The sequence below is a fragment of the Theropithecus gelada genome, chromosome 11, assembly GCF_003255815.1.
Source record: "Theropithecus gelada isolate Dixy chromosome 11, Tgel_1.0, whole genome shotgun sequence".
Taxonomy (NCBI): Eukaryota; Metazoa; Chordata; class Mammalia; order Primates; family Cercopithecidae; genus Theropithecus; species Theropithecus gelada.
Window position 1 is genome coordinate 75,109,001 of NC_037679.1, and position 18,068 is coordinate 75,127,068.

Consider the following 18,068-nt stretch of genomic DNA (forward strand, 5'->3'; position numbering starts at 1 on the left):
GGCATTTGTCACCACGCACAGCTAATTTTTGTTTTTTTTTTTTTTGGAGAAACAGGATTCCACCATGATGCCCAGCATGGTCTGAAACTCCTGAGCTCAAGCGATCCACCTGCCATGACCTTCCAAAATGCTGGGATTACAGGCATAAGCCACTATGCCTGGCCTTGGATGTACTTTTTTCTTTTTGTTTTGTTTTAAACCACCTCAGCAAATACATGGCTCTAAAAAACAGACATGTCCATTTCCATTCTCCCACAACAAAACATCTGAGTAATGTCCTCCAGATAATATGTGCTAAACTTCGAGTTTTGAATATTGCTTTAAATTATTGCTATCACTTGTATATGACTATTGTTTACCAAGCACTTGTATATATTACCTAATATGTACTACAATCCAATAAAGTACGTATTTATCAGAAAAAATAACTGAGATTCAGAAAAACTATGAGAATTAAATAAGGTCACTCACCTTGTGAATGATATAGCCAGGTTTTATAACTAGGTGTGTTCAGTCACAAAGTTTATGCTTTTCCCCAATATCTTCTTTAACTATAAACATTTATTTAATGCCCACTACTTGCCACGAATTATGCTAGAAACTTTGAAATTTTGTCTTACTCTGGTAATTTTCATGAGGATTACGTATGTATCACGCTTGATAGTTTATTTTCAAAGTTTAGCAGCCAAGGCTTTATTTACTCCAATGTTCCTGCCAGCTTGGCCTACATTCAATGCTTATAAATAAATAATCTCATTTCAGCTCAAGTATGATGAGTATCCTTTCCATACTGACCACATTTCTAATTAAAGTGAGGTCAACTACAACAACAACAAAGTTAACAGAGGAACTATACTACTCAACAAAGAAGACAAAAATACTCCCAATTTAAACAATTTCTGAATTTTTCCATGAAGACAGGCAGTTCCCACTGTCAAAATTGTCCCATATAATTAATATTTATTATTAATGCAGACATATTACTGACAGGAAAAAGTATTTATTTAGAGCTCCTAATCGCTAGTCTAACTTTACATCTAACAGGGAAAAGAGTTGCCCAAGGCCTGTCCCTGGCTGACAATGGTCACTGGGGCAGAGACTTCAGTCATTCTCTGATTTAGTATTCTTCAGTTGTTCAAAATTATTTAAAAAAACAACCTACATTTTATCTATATGTGAACACACACATGTAAAGGGGCAGACCTTAAAAGAATCTAAACTATTTAATAACAATAAAGACTAATATGGACAGAGTTAAAATTCTGAAGTATAGGAATTCTGTGTGTTGATAGTTTTCCTTCTCCATTTTGTAAAATCCTTACGTTACTCTACTACCTCCATCTCTTCCAAGAGGAATTTCTGTTTTCTCACCTGTTCCATGGCAGGTAGACTATACAATTGTCTGGGATCTCTTCCCCCCAGGACACTCCTGGATCCTACTTACCTAGGATGGCCTGTTCTGGAGAGGTGGGAGGGGTCAGAGGCATCCCACAGTTACTTGGGTCCTTCACACTACCAAGCCCTTGCTGCCCAACTGTAATGTGGCCTCCAGCACTGGCAACACTCTGAGGAACCGGGATGTCATTCTGAGAGATCAAAACAAATGCTGAAGGGTAAACCATCCGAACACCACCTATAAGCAAAGAGAACAAGGAAAGAACCAGGACTGAGAAAGACTTCACACAAGACTCCCAATTTTATGATTCTAGTGGTGAAAATGAGCTGCTCATGAAGTACTGCCAAAAGTGATAGGCTCCATTCTCTCATAAGTTAATAGCTGTTAAACATGTGTTCCAACATGATGCATGTGGAATACAGGGACCAAGGGTGCTTCAGGCAAGATAACTACTCAGCATATACCATTGTGTCAAGAGAATTTCTTTAAAAAGATGGGAAAATTATGGAGATTATTTCTGATGAATCTAAATGATTATCTTTTTAAATTAAGGAAGAGGAAGAAGAACAAAGTTCTTCAGGCAAAATATTTTCTCTTACCAACAATTACTTCAACTGCCACAGGGAAATCATCATCATATCCCAACTCGTCTTCCTCTTTCGATTCCTCTTTCTTTTTTAGCACCATCGGGTAGAAATACTGCCATTCCTCAATCAACTTACGAGTGGCTGGATCTGACATCTTGTATGCTTGGCCTGTTAGCGTCCCATTTAATCCATAAGGACTTACCAGTACTATAGAGGGGAGGAGAAACACATGCTAAACATTAGAGAAATAATTCCTACTTAAGTGCAACACTACATATATGGTAATTTTAGATTACAGTATCACTGAATGTACATTGCTCTTTATTTCCTAACTCTATTTAAAGTATGATTTAAAACAAATTTTTAAAAAAATTATTTTTGTAGAGACTGGGTCTCCCTATGTTGCTCAGGCTGGTCTTGAACTCCTAGGGTCAAGTGATGCTCCCGCTTTAGCCACAAAAGTATGATATTTTGAAGTCTCTTATTTTAAAATTTCTTATTATTTATACACCTCTCACTTCTCACAGTTTTTAAAGGAAATAAAATATGGACAGTCCAATGTTATCAGACAGCTATGCTTTGAAGCATATACATATGTTTAATAATAGCTTGTACAATATAAACACTGAATCTTCCAAAACAGAAGAAAATCATTCAACACATATACCCCAAACGCTGCCTAAAACTTGAATACTCTTGTGGTTCCTGAGACTCCCTAAACATCTGTGGTAATCAAAGAATAACATATAAATAAAATTTCTAACAGTAGGAAAGTCTTAATATAAAAAAGCTTGAAGCATAATAGTTATCATTTCTGTTTTCACTGTTTTAGAAGTCTGTTGATAAAACAACTCTAAGTAAAATTTTATTTAACTCAACGTAAAGGACCCAAAATCCATCTTCTTTCAGTATTTGACCTTGATGTCATTTTCACTGAGTCTGACACAAAAATATAGTTAACATAGTACTGTGAATTACCCAGCCAGTTCACAGCCTTGGAGTGAGTACTTCAATCTTCCAAATAATACTTTCCTAAAGATAAAGACTACTTTTCTTAATTCTAATTTTTTACAAAAACTCAGCATGGTCATTAAACGGAATGTCTTCTTTTTTTAATTTTTTAAAGAGCTAGATCGTATGTCACATCAATCAAGAGAGAGATAGCTATAGGCATTACATGTATCGTGGAGTCTTTCTGCTGTTCCTCAATGATCCAAATGGGATAAAAATACTGACTCCAACACACACAATTAATCAAATGTAATTCTTTTGCAATAATGCTTCCAGGAAATTCCCACATCAATTGGGATAATTATGCTCATCATAATTATCCATAAGGACAGCAACTGCCTTAGTATGGTCTTCCTCCACACCAATCATGGAAAATAAGCAGAAGAATGCTCCACAAAAGTATTCTAAGACTTCCATCAGTGACAAAAATCAGAAAAACTAAAAGTGGTCTATAGGGACCTGGTATTCCTAACATTATTGTTCCCAACTTTGAAGATTAGAAAGTAAGTTCTCTTCCCTCGTGACTAGTTATTCCTACCGTTATTACCATAACTAAATGCTTTTATTCTGAGTGATAAAATGTTGGATGAAGTCAGATGGTCCTGAGCACTTTTACACTCAAGAAAACAGTATTTTAAAAATTCTGACAAGCCACAATTTGCAAATACTGTACAATTTGTACTACACGGTTTAAGAATTGGGTTTTGAATATTCTAGTAGTTCATACACTAAACACCTAACTTTACACAGCTTAAAATTTATTGCAGTAGGGGAGTTGGAGCTAAAAATTAGGACACAGTTAAATGTGGATTCAATGTTCTTTCTTATCTCAAAAAAAAAAAAGTTTTATTATCTTTGGGGCAAGAAACAGATGCTTTCATTGAATTAAATCAGAATAGTTTATAGAAAACAAAAAATAAACACAATGGAGGCTAAATGCTCATGACAGGCTGTTACAACAATTATAAAATTTTAGTCAAGTCTGTTAAAATATCAGTGTTTTTTAAAATTATATTGTGTGATATGCTAAGACCATTTCAACCAGACATCTCTAATAATGACATATGACTGAACCAAAAAAAGATTGTCTCCATATGGTTCAATCTAATATAACATTTAAAAGCTGTTACTCATAGAAAATTCTGAATTCCAAAGACAAAACAAAGATTTGTAATGCTCAGATCAAAAGGACATGAAGTTATTTTGGTGATATCTAGGTGGTAAAGCTGAGAATTAATGAAAATATGAATGTATGAGTTAAATTACAACTAAATACCTATTACCAATGGAGTTTAAAATTAAAACAAAACAAAGGAACATCGCTAAAGAAACTATACACTGTATAATTCTAGAACTTTGATTCTGATTGAAATTTCAAATACTAAGTATAATGGTAATCTTCTATAAACCATTACATTCCTAAAACCTTGTTAATAAACACAACAATGAAAACCTTTAATTTGTGACTTTGGTCAATTACTCATTGAATTATATTTTTCAAGTATTTACTGATTTTCTTTTGTTCTGAAGGAAATTCTACATTTTATTCTTACAAAAGAATATACATAAGACCATCTTATATATGCGAGAAGCTTCAGCAAAAAACTAACACACTATTACTACTGAATTATGAAATGGTAGTCTTTTCTTCCTTCTTCAAAATCTGACCCTTATGCTTAGTTTTACAATGTCCATTTAAGATAATGTCTCACCCTGCAAAACTTTACTGGGCAAGATGGTTATCCACTGGGTGGTGGATAGGGGTGGAGAGCAGGAACATCCACACTTACCTTGAAATGGTGCAGGTGAAGACTGAGCCATGTGTATATGCTCCTCATTGATCAAATAAATTGGCTGGTGCTGGGCAATCTCCACACTTGTGCATACATTACTTTCTCCATGTAGAAAAAATGTGAAAGCACAGGACAAATGCTCACTACAAAAGAGAGAATGAGAAACTCAACTTTATATTTTGGTAGGAAATGGGTGCTAGAAACAGGAACTACAGGTAAGATACAACTCTACTTTATCAACCGTCCAGTAAGGCTGACTTCTAATTATGGGCAAAACAGAAACTTCTAATTCATTATTGACAAACTAAGCCATCAGAAAAATCTGGAAATACGAATATACTGCAATGAGAACTTCTGTAAGTTACTGTACAAAATGTTTCCAGTTTCATTTGCACAAAATCTCTTATGCCAACTATAAATACCTAAGAACAGAGAATTGAAATAGTTTTCTATTGTCCCAGTGTCCAGCACATGACAAGCCAGTGGTCACTGGGCCACTTTAAAAAGTAAGTATTTTAAGTGTTTATTCATTTATTTGACAAAATGTGTTCAGTCAAATAAATGAATAAACACTTAAAATACTTACTTTTTAAAGTGGCCCAGTGACCCAGCATAACAGCTCACACCTGTAATTCCAATGTTTTGAGAGGCTGAGGCAGGAGGATAACTTGAGCCCAGAATTCAAAACCAGCATGGACAGCATAAGATCTCATCTCCACCAAAAATAAATAAATGAATTAGCCAGGCACGGTGGTGTGTGCCTGTAGTCCTAGCTCCTGAGGAGGCTGAGGTGGGGGGATTGCTTGAGCCCAGGGGTTCGAGGCTGCAGTGAACTGTGATCACGCCACTGCACTTCACCATGGACAACAGAGCAAGACCCCTGTCTCAAAAAGAGTGGCTTACGAACAAGATCAGAAACCAACCCCTCAGCACACTTTTTCAAAATTGTAACTCTGGCCCTAAGATAGCCATACGTATCTCCATTTCTCAAAACATCTCATAAGAACATTTGCCTGATAAAACAAAATCATTTTTACTAAATAAAGCCAAGCAACCACAATTTTTAAAAGTCATCTCAAAGATGCTGCTTCTTTCCAAAACTTCTCTAAAATATTATAAAGTACATTTGGAGTATGACTCAAAAAAAAAATGTTGTTTCAAGTGCAAAATTATAAGGCTTGAAAGGAAAAAAATGAAATAAAATTAAAATGTTTCTCTATCACACAGTGACATATATATATTCTTCTTTGACCAGTATGTTTAGATAACATTTTTTGTTTTACCAAAATATGACATTTCACCAAAGGAAACACCCAGTCTTGGTATCTGGGTATTTAGCATGACAGAGTAAATTCAAGATAGTGACTACAATTTTAAAAGAATTTTGAAAAAAGTTTTAAAAACCCTTGATACCATACTTCTAAGTTTATAAAGTTCACAAAAGCAAAAATGTACATAATTTGAACATCTATAGGTATAAAATAATATAAATAGCAACACACCATCTTCTACATACATTATACCTGGCACATTAAATAGGACCAAAATATAGTTTTACTGATTGTGGATTGGCTTATTTTTCAACTGTAAATTTCGGCTAAGGGAGTTTGAGCTGACTTATCCCTATTCATGCCCGCTATCCCATGTAGTTACTAGCTTATTTATAAGAAGCTGGTGGGAGAAATAAATGTAGGCCATAGCCACAGAACATGTTCTCTATTCCACCAAGTCCCAACTGTGCATGAGAACAAATACAACCAACATTTATCTAAGAACGGTGCAAGGAGTCTGAAGTGACACTGAAGAAAACACAGTCCTTGCCCTCAAGGAGCATATTCACCAGCAAGAGACTGATATGAAAGCATACAAATAAAATAAAATAAAGCCAGGCACAAACATACAAATAATAATAAAATGCCATAGAAAGGCTAAGGAGTAGTGATTTCTTCAATTAAGAATATACGAATGCTTTAAGAAGACAAGAACAAATGAAAATTTGAGAAATGTCCATTCAGGTATTTTGCCCAGCTTTTAATCTGGTTGGTTTCTGCTACTGACTTGAGTTCCTTAGATATTCCACATATTAATCCCCTGTCAGATATATAGTTTGCAAATATTTTCTCCTATTCTGTGGTTACCCTTTCACTCTCTTGGTCAATTCCTTTGCTGTGCAGAAACTTTTCAGTTTTATATAATCCCATTTTCTATATTTGCTTTCATTACCTGGACCTTTGAGGTTTTATTTTTAAAATCCTTGCCCAGATCAACGAATGTGAAGAAGGATTTCTCCTATGGTTTCTTCTAGTAGTTTCATACTTTTTAATTTTTTTGAATTGGTTTTGTATGTGGGGAGAAATAGGGGTCTAGTTTCATTTCTCTGCATGTAGAAATTCAATTTTCCTAGCATCATTTTTTGAAGACATTATTCTTTCCTCCAGTATGTGCTCTTGGCACCTTTTAAATCAAGTATCTGTTGATAAGTGAATTTATTTCTGGGTTCTCTACTCTGTTCCATTGATTTATGTGTCTGTTTTTATGCCAGTGTCATGCCATTTTGATCACTATAGCTTTATAGTATATTTTGAAGTCAGGTAGTGTGATGTATCCCCCCACCACCGCTTTGTTCTGAAAATAAAACATGCAAACGGCTAACAGGTATATAGAAAAAATGTTCACATCAGTAATCAGGGAAATGCAAATCAAAACCACAGTAAGATATCCCTTCACTTCAATTAAAATGGATATCATCAAACAGATAACAGATAACAAGTGTTGGCAAGGATGTGAAGAAAAGAGGATATTTATACATTGTTGGTGGAAATGTAAATTAAGACAGCAATTATGAAAAACAGTATAAAGATTCCTCAAAATGTTAGAAATACAACTACCATATGATTCAGTAATCCCACCACTGGGGATATACACAAAGGAAATGAACTCAGTATGTCGAAGAGTTATCTGCACTCCCATGCTTATTCATTATTATTCACAATAGTTAAGATATGGAATCAACCTAAGTGTCCATCAACGGATGAATGAATAAAGAAAATGTGGTATATAATACACAATGGAATACTATTAAGTTATAGAATGAAATCCTGTCATTTGAGACAACACGGATGAACCTGGAGGACATTATATTAAGTGAAATAGGTCAGACACAAAAAGACAAATACCACATGAATCTAAAAAAGCTGATCTCATATAAGTAGAGAGCAGAATTGTGATTATTAGAGGCAGGGGAGGGGAAGGGAAAAGATGGAGGAGGTTAGCCAACAGTTACAGTTAGGAACAATACGTTCTAGTATTCTAATGCACAGTTGGGTAACTAGTCAACAGTAATGCATTGTATATCTCAAAATAGGTAAAACAGAGAATGTTCTTACCACAGAGAAATGATAAATGTTTGAGGTTATGGATTTGTTACTTACCCTGATTCGATCGTTACATACTATATACTGGTATCCAAGCATCACTTTGTAGCTCATAAATACATACAATTATTATGTGTCAATTTAAAATAAAATAGAACTAAAAAAAAAAAAAAGAAAGAAAATAGGGTTTAATAGTAGAAAGAAAAGAAAAAGTAAGAGAAACCATGAGGCAAAGAACAGATGTGGTTACGAGAAGGATGTTGTTTGGAAACTCTTAACAGGAATGGTGGGATGTGACTGGAAAGGAGTCAAAAAAAGGATGTTGGAGGCCATCCCTTGAGACATCGAAAGACTCGTATATGCAATAACAGGGAGTTAATTTTAAGGATTGGTTTTAGAAAGTTTAAAGAATTCTTATAAAAATTTCAAAATAGTTTTCATTTGAATTTGCCATGTCCCAAAACACAGAGAGAAGCATAAATTAAAAAAAAAAAAAAAATCAAAATCAAGTTACCTTTTATATAGATAACTTAAAAAAACCAAAATGTCCTTTTAAAAGAGACACTGAAAACAAGAAAAATAGAAGTTATAGTGGAGCAGGGCGTGGTGGCTCACGCCTGTAATCCCAGCACTTTGGGAGGCTGAGATGGGCGGATCACGAGGTCAGGAGATCGAGACCATCCTGGCTAACACGGTGAAACCCCGTCTCTACTAAAAATACATAAAATTAGCCGGGTGCGGCGGCGGGCACCTGTAGTCCCAGCTACACGGGAGGCTGAGGCAGGAGAATGGCGTGAACCCAAGAGGCGGAGCTTGCAGTGAGCAGAGATCACACCATCGCACTCCAGCCTGGGGGACAGAGTGAGACTCCGTTACAAAAAAAAAAAAAGAAAGTTATAATGGAGATATAACAGAAGGCACCAGTAATTATACAATTTTTGGTAGGTTATTTCATCACTCTGATCGGTTTCCATATATGTAAAAGCACCTGTCAGTGCAGACTGCTGGGCCCCTGAGGCTCTGATTCAGGAGGTTTAGGGTGGGCCCCATAAATCTGCATTTTTAACAAGTTCCCATGTGATGCTGCTGCTGCTCCTGGCTCAGAGGCCACACTCTGAGAATCACTGGATTTGATAAAGCCTAAATCCCAACTATTAAATTCTATTTTTTCTAAGATCATGTAAAACAAGGACAGGAATGATAGCACTGACACTAGAAAGTTGAATCCCCCGTGACCTAGCAACAGCACTTCTAAGAATTTATCCTACATATAAAACTATGGTACTGAGTAGTTATAGATTATAGCACTGCTTGTAATAAAGTCTGAAAAACACTAAAATGTCATCAGTAGAGAACCTGTTAACTAAACCGTGGTATATAAGCTACAAAGTAATGCCCTGCAGCCATGTAAAAGGAAATGATCACACTGATATGGAAACACCTCCAACAAGGACTGTTATGAGAAAAAAGGAACAAGGTACAAAATAGTATGAATAATATACACCCAGTTATATAAAATGGGAAAGTGGGGAGAAAAATATTTCCACACACAATTTGCTTACATTGGCATAACATTTTTCTGAAAATATCATTCAAAAAACCTAATAATGGCTGGGCAAGGTGGCTCATGCCTGCAATCCCAGCACTTTGGGAGGCAGAGTTGGGCAGATCGCTGAGCTCAGGAGTTCAAGACTAGCCTGTGCAACATGGCCAAAACCCCATCTCTACAAAAAAATACAAAAATTAGCTGGGTGTGTTGGCACTGCCTGTAGTCCCAGCTACTCAGGAGGCTGAGGTAGGAGGACTGCTTGAGCCTTTGAGGTTGAGGCAGCAGAGCGCCCAGATCATGCCACTGCACTCCAGCCTGGGTGACAGAGAGACTCTGTCTCAAAACAAACGATTCCTAATAACTTTGGTTCCCTCGGGGAATGAAATGGCATGACTAAAGGAGAAAGAGATAATTCACAATATTCTTTTATACTTGTTGAAATGTGGGGTCATGTGCCACACAGAAAGTAATGTGAAGGCAAGATCTGAGGAAGCCCTTGCCTCCTATCCTTATGCAGCGCTGCTTGTTTGGCCAACCAGGGGAGTGCTCTAGAGGAATCCGCGGTGCTTCCATTTGGCATACTTGGCGCTTAGTCAAAGCCTGCTGAGACCCTGATTTTGTAATCCAACATACTGGTTACTTGATTAGCAAGCCATCAATATCTTTATCCAAAGCAATGCTAAAAATGGTGAAATAAAAACTGCACTGAGAACCGAATCCTGTGTCATCTCATCAGATAACTCCAAGTTACAAATTCAACAGTGAGTTGTCACTCATTCTGCTCTAAAGAGAATAATCAAAAAGGTTATGTCAAATGTCTTGATAAAATATGGACACATAACTATCATATTTCTCTGATCTAAATAAAAATCTGCCTGTAAGTAAAACCCAGGTGTTTTCATACAAAGTCCAACCTCCCCCATTTCACAGATCAAATTTGAAATTGTTAAAATGAGATCAGATTTGAGAATGAACACTGAAGGGGTTCTACAAATAAAAAGTATAGATATGTTAGGGTATATGAGAAGTGGGAGGTAAATCTTTATTACAAGCTCTATACCATGTCCTTTCTTCTTGTCACTTATTACTCACTTTCACCTGAACCTTTACTCACCCCATTTCTCACCCCATTTATTTCATATACTTTCATTAAAAATTTTAAGAGACTATGGAGATCATTAAAGTCAACCTCTTTCTGATTCGGAGGAAGGCAAGACTGCGCCCAAAGTTACACAGCAAGTTCAGAGCACAGTTGGAATAAAAACCTGGTCCTTCTTAACATAGCGTACAGTACATCCAAGATTTTCTACCTTCGATCAATGCTGCCTTCACCCCTATTCAACATCAACATAAATCAGACACAATGTAACTTAAACTAGTCCCTGCATCAATTCTACTATCTCCCTTACTGCTATAGGCTAGAAGATACTATCAAATGAATACACAGAACCAAAAACATGGCAAGGTCAAAGGAAAATCGGAGCTTCACCCCTGTTCTCTTGGGGGCACATCACTTGACAAGTATTCCACGCCTTCTCAACTCTGTTTATTCTCCACTCTACTCAGTAAATCAGGTCTGATTCAACTAATTCCTTGTTTAACCTCTTTCTCACCTTAAAAATCTCTGCAGTTAAACTTCACTCACCCTTCCCTAGAGATTCCTTTCTTTCTGTGAAGGCACTCCTATACTTACTCTCTTCCATCACAAATAATCTTTATTTCTTCCTCAATTTGCTTCAGGTAACCCAACCCTGAAGCACCTCCTCTTGATCATGCTACCCTTTTTTTCACCCTCTACCAACTAATATCAAGTAACTAACATATAAATAAAATGATAAAAAATGGAGACATTAATACTAGTATCATCACTAAATAATCTACACAGAAATGAGACAAATAACTTTTCTAAGTATTATAAAAGAAATAAATAAGGAACTAAGAAAATAATGAGAGTTGGGGTCTATTCTAAAAAGGGATTGGTCAGAGGAAAGCTTCTCTGAAAAAAGAAAAAAGCAGGGGAAGGAAGCATTTAAACTGAAGTTTGAATCATAAGAAAAAGCAAAGTGGTAAAAAACTATTACAAAAAAATTGAAAATTATATGTGCAAAGGTATGGAGTTGAAAGGTTTGCCATTTACAAAGACATTTTTAAAAGGCAATGTGGCTACATCACTGAGAAAATGAAAAAAACTGGTGTAATTAAACCTACTGGAAAGACAAAGATTATCAGAGTAGCTAAAATAAAATAAATCCATCTACATATTGCACAAAAGGCATGCAAAGTAAAATTACACCAAAAGTTAAAAAAAGTGTAGAAAATCATATGCCAGATGAATTCTAACAAGAATAAACCTGGTATAGGAATAACAATAAATAAAACAATGAAATATTTTAAAACTTAAGTTCATCAATAAATATATAAAGAGAAATTCAAGAAGAAAAGTAATCAACCATGAACATGTACACAGCCACAATGGCATGCTATATTGCTCAGAAATACATACAGAAAAAATCAGAATAAGGAGAAACCGACAAGTCTAAAATTAATAATTTTTTTTTTTTTTTTGGAGACAGAGTCTCGCTTAGTCGCCCAGGCTGGAGTGCAGTGGCGCCATCTCGGCTCACTGCAAGCTCCGCCTCCCGGGTTCACGCCATTCTCCTGCCTCAGCCTCCCGAGTAGCTGGGACTACAGGCGCCGGCCGCCTCGCCCGGCTAATTTTTTGCATTTTTAGTAGAGACGGGGTTTCACCGTGTTAGCCAGGATGGTCTCGATCTCCTGACCTCGTGATCCACCCGCCTCGGCCTCCCAAAGTGCTGGGATTACAGGCGTGAGCCACCGCGCCCGGCTAAAATTAATAAATATTTTAACATGTCTTCTAGTGAATACCATGGCTTTCCAGAAAGAAAGAACGTATAATCTTTCCATGAATACATGGAAGAGCTACAAAAATTAAATATGTAACAAGACACAAGACAAGTATTACATTTCAAAGAAATGATGATACACACAGTCGACATACTCTTATTGGTTGGGTTTTGTTTTTTTTTTTTTTTTTTTTGGAGACAGAATCTCACTCTGTCACCCAAGTTGCAGGGCAGCGGCATGATCTCAGCTCACTGCAACCTCCACCTCCCAGATCAAGCGATTTTCATGCCTCAGCCTCCTAAGGAGCTGGGATTACAGATGTGCGCCACTACGCCCTGCTAATTTTTGTATTTTTCGTGGAGACAGGGCTTCACCATTTTGGCTAAGCTGGTCTCAAATTCCCAACCTCAGGTGACCCACCCACCTCGGCCTCCCAAAGTCAGTATACGTATTCTTTAACAACAGTGCAATTTAGTTAGAAATCAACAGTTTTGTTTTTTTTAAAGGTTAAAATAAAATCCTTTTGTTTGAAAACTTAAACGTGTACTTCCTAATAAATCATGGGTTACAGAAGAAATCACAATGGAAATCACAAAATATTTAAAACTGTACTAATAAATCATGGGTTACAGAAGAAATCACAATGGAAATCACAAAATATTTAAAACTGAATGACAACAAAAGTAATACATGTCAAAATCTACCAGAAACAGTGCTTACACAGTAATTTATATCCTTATAGGCCTAGAAGTCTTAAAAGAAATGAAGAAAGCAAAGAGTAAACACAATAAAACAGAAGGAAGAAAATAATGACAAAAATATGTATTATTAATAAAATAGGAAAAAGCAATAGAAAGGATTAACAAGATAAAACTTCTTTTTTGAGCAGACTAATAGATGACAAAAATACTAGGTATGACTGATTTAAGGAGAGGGATGAAAGATGTACGTGCAGGGAGCGAAGTGCTCTAATAAACAATCCTGGGAACAAAAATAGAGGAAATAACTACAAACAAAGAATGAACACTTTTAACAATAAACACACTATAAATACAGTAACTTTATGCCGATAAATCAGACACATATGAAATAAGTAATTTTCTATAAAAATAAAATAATTTGAAAACAGTAAGTAAAAAAACCCATCCACCCACTTCAATACCATCTTAGAAGGATTTACCGAATTTTCAAGGCTCGACCCATTTCTCTTATTCAAACTGCTTCAACAAATGATGTGATGAATTAACATCAGCAAATCTATGAAACTACTACAATGCATTAACAGATGAATGAGAAAAATGAAAGAATCCATCTCAATACCTATGAAAGAGCATGTTAAATTTCAGGAAAAAAAATTCAGTAATAATTATTTCTAAAACTCTTTGGGAACTCTGGGAATCAAAAGGAATTGACCAAAACAGATAAAGCAATTGTCTTGCTTCATGTCAAAACTTTACAAGAATCCCTTTTAAAAAATGGAGCAAAAGAAAGATAAGTGCTTTTCCACACAACACTGCCCTAGATATCCAAGTCAATGCAATAAGACAAGAAAAGAAAAAAGGTGGTATAAAAATTAGGAAGGGGCCGGGTGCGATAGCTCACGCCTGTAATCCCAGCACTTTGGGATGCTGAAGTGGGCGGATCACGAGGTCAGGAGATCAAGACCATCCTGGCTAACACAGTGAAACCCGTCTCTACTAAAAAAAAAAAAAAAAAAAATTAGCCAGGAGTGGTGGCGGGCACCTGTGTCCCCAGCTACTCGGGAGGCTGAGGCAGGAGAATGGCATGAACACAGGAGGTGGAGCTTGCAGTAAGCCGAGATCGGGCCACCGCACTCTAGCCTGGGCAACAGAGGGGGGGGGGGGGGGGGGGGGGGAAGAAAGAAAAAGAAAGGAAGTGGCAATGCTATCCTTATTTGCCGATGGATATAATTTTCTTGGATTTCCTATGTAGACAATATATAAACTAAGAGAACTAACAAAAGAGATCAAGAAAGTAGATAAGGTTGGTAGATACAAGTTTAATAATAGTTGTATTCCTACAAAAAACTTAGAAAATATAATGGGAAAAATATATCCTATTAGCAATAGCAATAAAAACTGTAAGGTACCCAGAAAATAAACCAACAAAAGACAGCTTAGGTTTCTTGGAGAAATTTATAGAATAGTCTGTTTAAAGAATATAAAAGAATATATAAAGTCTTTTAAAAGATGTATCATATTCCTGGATATAATAAATACCATAAAGATTATAATTTCCCCAAAATGACCTAAAAATTCCATGTAATTCTAATCAATAGCCTAAGTTTTTGACAAGCTGATTTTAAAATTTATATAGAACACAGAGTCAAGAATAGCTAACCCGATTTTAAAGAAAGAAAAAAAAAGTGAGAGACAACCTGCTAGTATCACTATTTATAATTAAACCATGGTGATTGTAACAGGATAACAATAACTCAAAGACAAATAGGCCAATGGAACAGAACAGGAAACTCAGCAATCAACCCTCCAATGGCCCAGTAATCCCCAACATCCAGCCCCAGTTACCCTTCTAACCAAATTGCCTATTGCTCTTTCCCCTTTCTTCTCTGCATTCCAGCCTAATAAGCTTTCTATTATTCAAACAAAACAATTACAATTTGAAATTACTGTTCCCTGTAGCTAGAACTCTCTTCCTTTCAGATATCAACATGGCTCCTCTCTTTACCTCTTACAAGTTTTCCTTAAATGCCAAGACCTCATCAAGACTGTTCTTCCCCACAAAATTTAAAGTTACACTCCCCATGGGTCTCTTCCCTAATTTTTTTTTCCAATAGCACTCATCACACAGATACACTAACCACAATGCTCAGAGGCTCTGTGGACCTAAAAACAATTTGCAAACTATAAGGCTCTCGATATATTATGTTCTTTCTATAGATACTGGAAACAAAGGGAGATGAGGGTGAGAGTGACAGGAAAGAGGAGAGGAGACAAGGAGAAAGGAAAAGATGGATAGCAAGAGGAAATGATGGTAGAGCAGAGAGGGAGAAGAATATAGGAAAGGGTAGTGGGGATAAGGAAGTAAAGAAGAAGAAGAGAGGGAGAAGATGATGGGGTAGAAAAAAAGGTTTCTGGGATCTACTTGGGACTGTGGTGTATGAGTTTGATTAGGTTTTTTGTTTTTTTTTTTTTAAATCACATTCAAGAATATAATTACAGCACTGGAAAGCATTCTTATTAAGGACTTTATAGAGGTTTGTTCCATAGCTTTACACTTGCCACCTTTTTTATTTTTAAAAATTAAAGTGTAAATTTTGAGGAATAAAAGTAAAACACATGCTAGAATATTTATGACTAATAAACACCTGGGCTTACACCTGAAATTTGTTCACAAGAACATCATTTTAAGTGCCCTATCAAACACTATTGATAAGAGAGGAAACCACTATAAAAATCGTAAAACTATTTTCAAAATAAAAAATTCTTACTTCAAGTACACTACATGACTTAGGGAAGTTTATTCAAGCTAAAAACCCTTTTCACTGGGTACCTTATTTTCATATTTCACATGTGTTACAAGTATGTCTCCAAATATTTCACCAGATGTTTCTAACTCTTTATTCCAAGCTTCAAAGATCCATTTTTTCCAGAATTAAAGTTAGAAAAAGACCATCAAAATATATTGTTTTAAAGTACTTCTGGGTAAATATGGTCATGTCAGTTTGTGAGTAGTACAAGACCCTCACTCCTCCACTTCACCCTGGAGCTTCCCTAGACATCAGAATTTTAAAAAACATATTTTTGGCTCTCTAAAGTATGACTCATGAGTGTGTGTGTGTATGTGTGTACATATATGCCTTTTAAAAACATATAAAAGGAAACTGTGTTAGAGAAAGCCCATCTACTGCTTAAGTGCTAAATAGCTAAACACAACATAAACTTATTCCCTCCTGGCAATTAGTGTAAAAAGGAAACATTCAATATTAGCACTGCTATACAATCACTCCATGAGCTACTTCTCCAGCCTCACTCAGTCAAACTACTTCAAGACGGAATGCTCTCTGTGAGTGCCACTCTGGTTCACACCTCCATGGTTTTGCTTGTGTTGGTGTTTTGCTTAGAATAAACTTCTCCTATTGTTCATCTAACCCCTATTTATCTTTTCCATGAAATTACCTTTAAAGCCCCAGAGCAGACTAAAATGCTCCTATACATCTCTGTGTATAACTTAATCACACCACTTCGATTTTTATAAGTTTATGTTTAGCCCATCTCCCTAAATTTTGTGAGGACAGGAATCATATTTTACCTATCACTTTGGACCCCAGAACTTAGTATGGTGCTTGCCATTGGTAGATGCTACATTAGCGTTTCTGACACATTATAACATTCCCCTAAAATTTTCTGGCATTTTACTAGAAGACGCAGAAATAAAGCCTAGAATTCTGAGTCATGAGGTGCAGAAGAACACAAATGTAAAGCTCTGATAGTCCAGCGAGGAATATACCAGGGCATACACATCGTTAGCCTTGAGAATTTCTGATAATCTCTCTAAGCATTCTTCTGAAGGGAGCCTGCATGAGGCATATTCCAGACAGTCATGGAGAATAATAGTGTTGACTTTCTTTGTAGCCCAAGGTAGCCTACATTCTCTGGGCTAGAAAGGCAACTAGCATAGCAGTCCAACATCTCTTCCACTTTCTCCATAGAGTCTTCTCATCTTAGCTCTTCCCACGGAGATCTCTTTCTTCTCTGCTACCAACAGTACTCACCTCTCGCTGGGCACCCATACTATCAGAGAAACTCAGGCTGGGTCACGCCCGTAATCCCAGCACTTTGGGAGGCCAAGTGGGCCTGAGGTGGGAGCTCAAGACCAGTCTGGCCAACACGGTGAAACCCCATCTCTACTAAAAATACAAAAATTAGCCAGGCATGGTGGTGCAGCCTGTAATCCCAGCTACTCGGGAGACTTAAGCAGAAGAATCGCTTGAACCCGGGAGGTGGAGGTTGCAGTGAGCCGAGATTGCGCCACTGCACTCCAGCCTGAACGAAAAAGCTAGACTGTCTCAAAAACAAAAACAAAACAAAACAAAAAGCAGAGAAACTCACTGAACAAACATTCACTAAGCACACCTATCTCTGTGCCAGGCACTGTACTAAATTTAGGGATGTATACATAAATAAGAGCAGATAGCCCTTGGGTATTTTAGTTTCCTGAGCAAACTACATAAAAACCTTCAAAAGGAACAAAAATATACAAGCATGGAACTATGGTACCCACTGGCATGCACAGCAAGAGCCCAAAGACTTTAAAAGATGCAGAAATATAAACGTGGAAAAATTCTGGTAGGACACCTCAGGCAAAATTTTGTACTTTAATATCAAATCATTAAAAACAACAACAACAAATCCCTCAACATATAATTATAATGCTGTATCTTACACTGGTTTGTACCCTACGCAATCTTGACAGTTTCTATAAAGAATGGCTGCAACTCATGGAGCAAGGCAA

At 36.4% G+C, this 18,068-nt stretch overlaps 1 protein-coding gene across 1 annotated transcript in view; it reads right to left on the minus strand.

The window, feature by feature from the left end:
* MED13L (mediator complex subunit 13 like) overlaps positions 1 to 18,068 on the minus strand; it is a 314,129-nt gene that overhangs the window by 60,858 nt on the left and 235,203 nt on the right. The window contains exons 5-7 of the mRNA XM_025401481.1: positions 4,785 to 4,930; positions 1,996 to 2,190; positions 1,445 to 1,633 (exon numbers count right to left, since the gene is read on the minus strand). Coding sequence (XP_025257266.1) covers positions 1,445 to 1,633; positions 1,996 to 2,190; positions 4,785 to 4,930 — 530 coding nt within the window. The remainder of the gene's footprint in view (positions 1 to 1,444; positions 1,634 to 1,995; positions 2,191 to 4,784; positions 4,931 to 18,068) is intronic.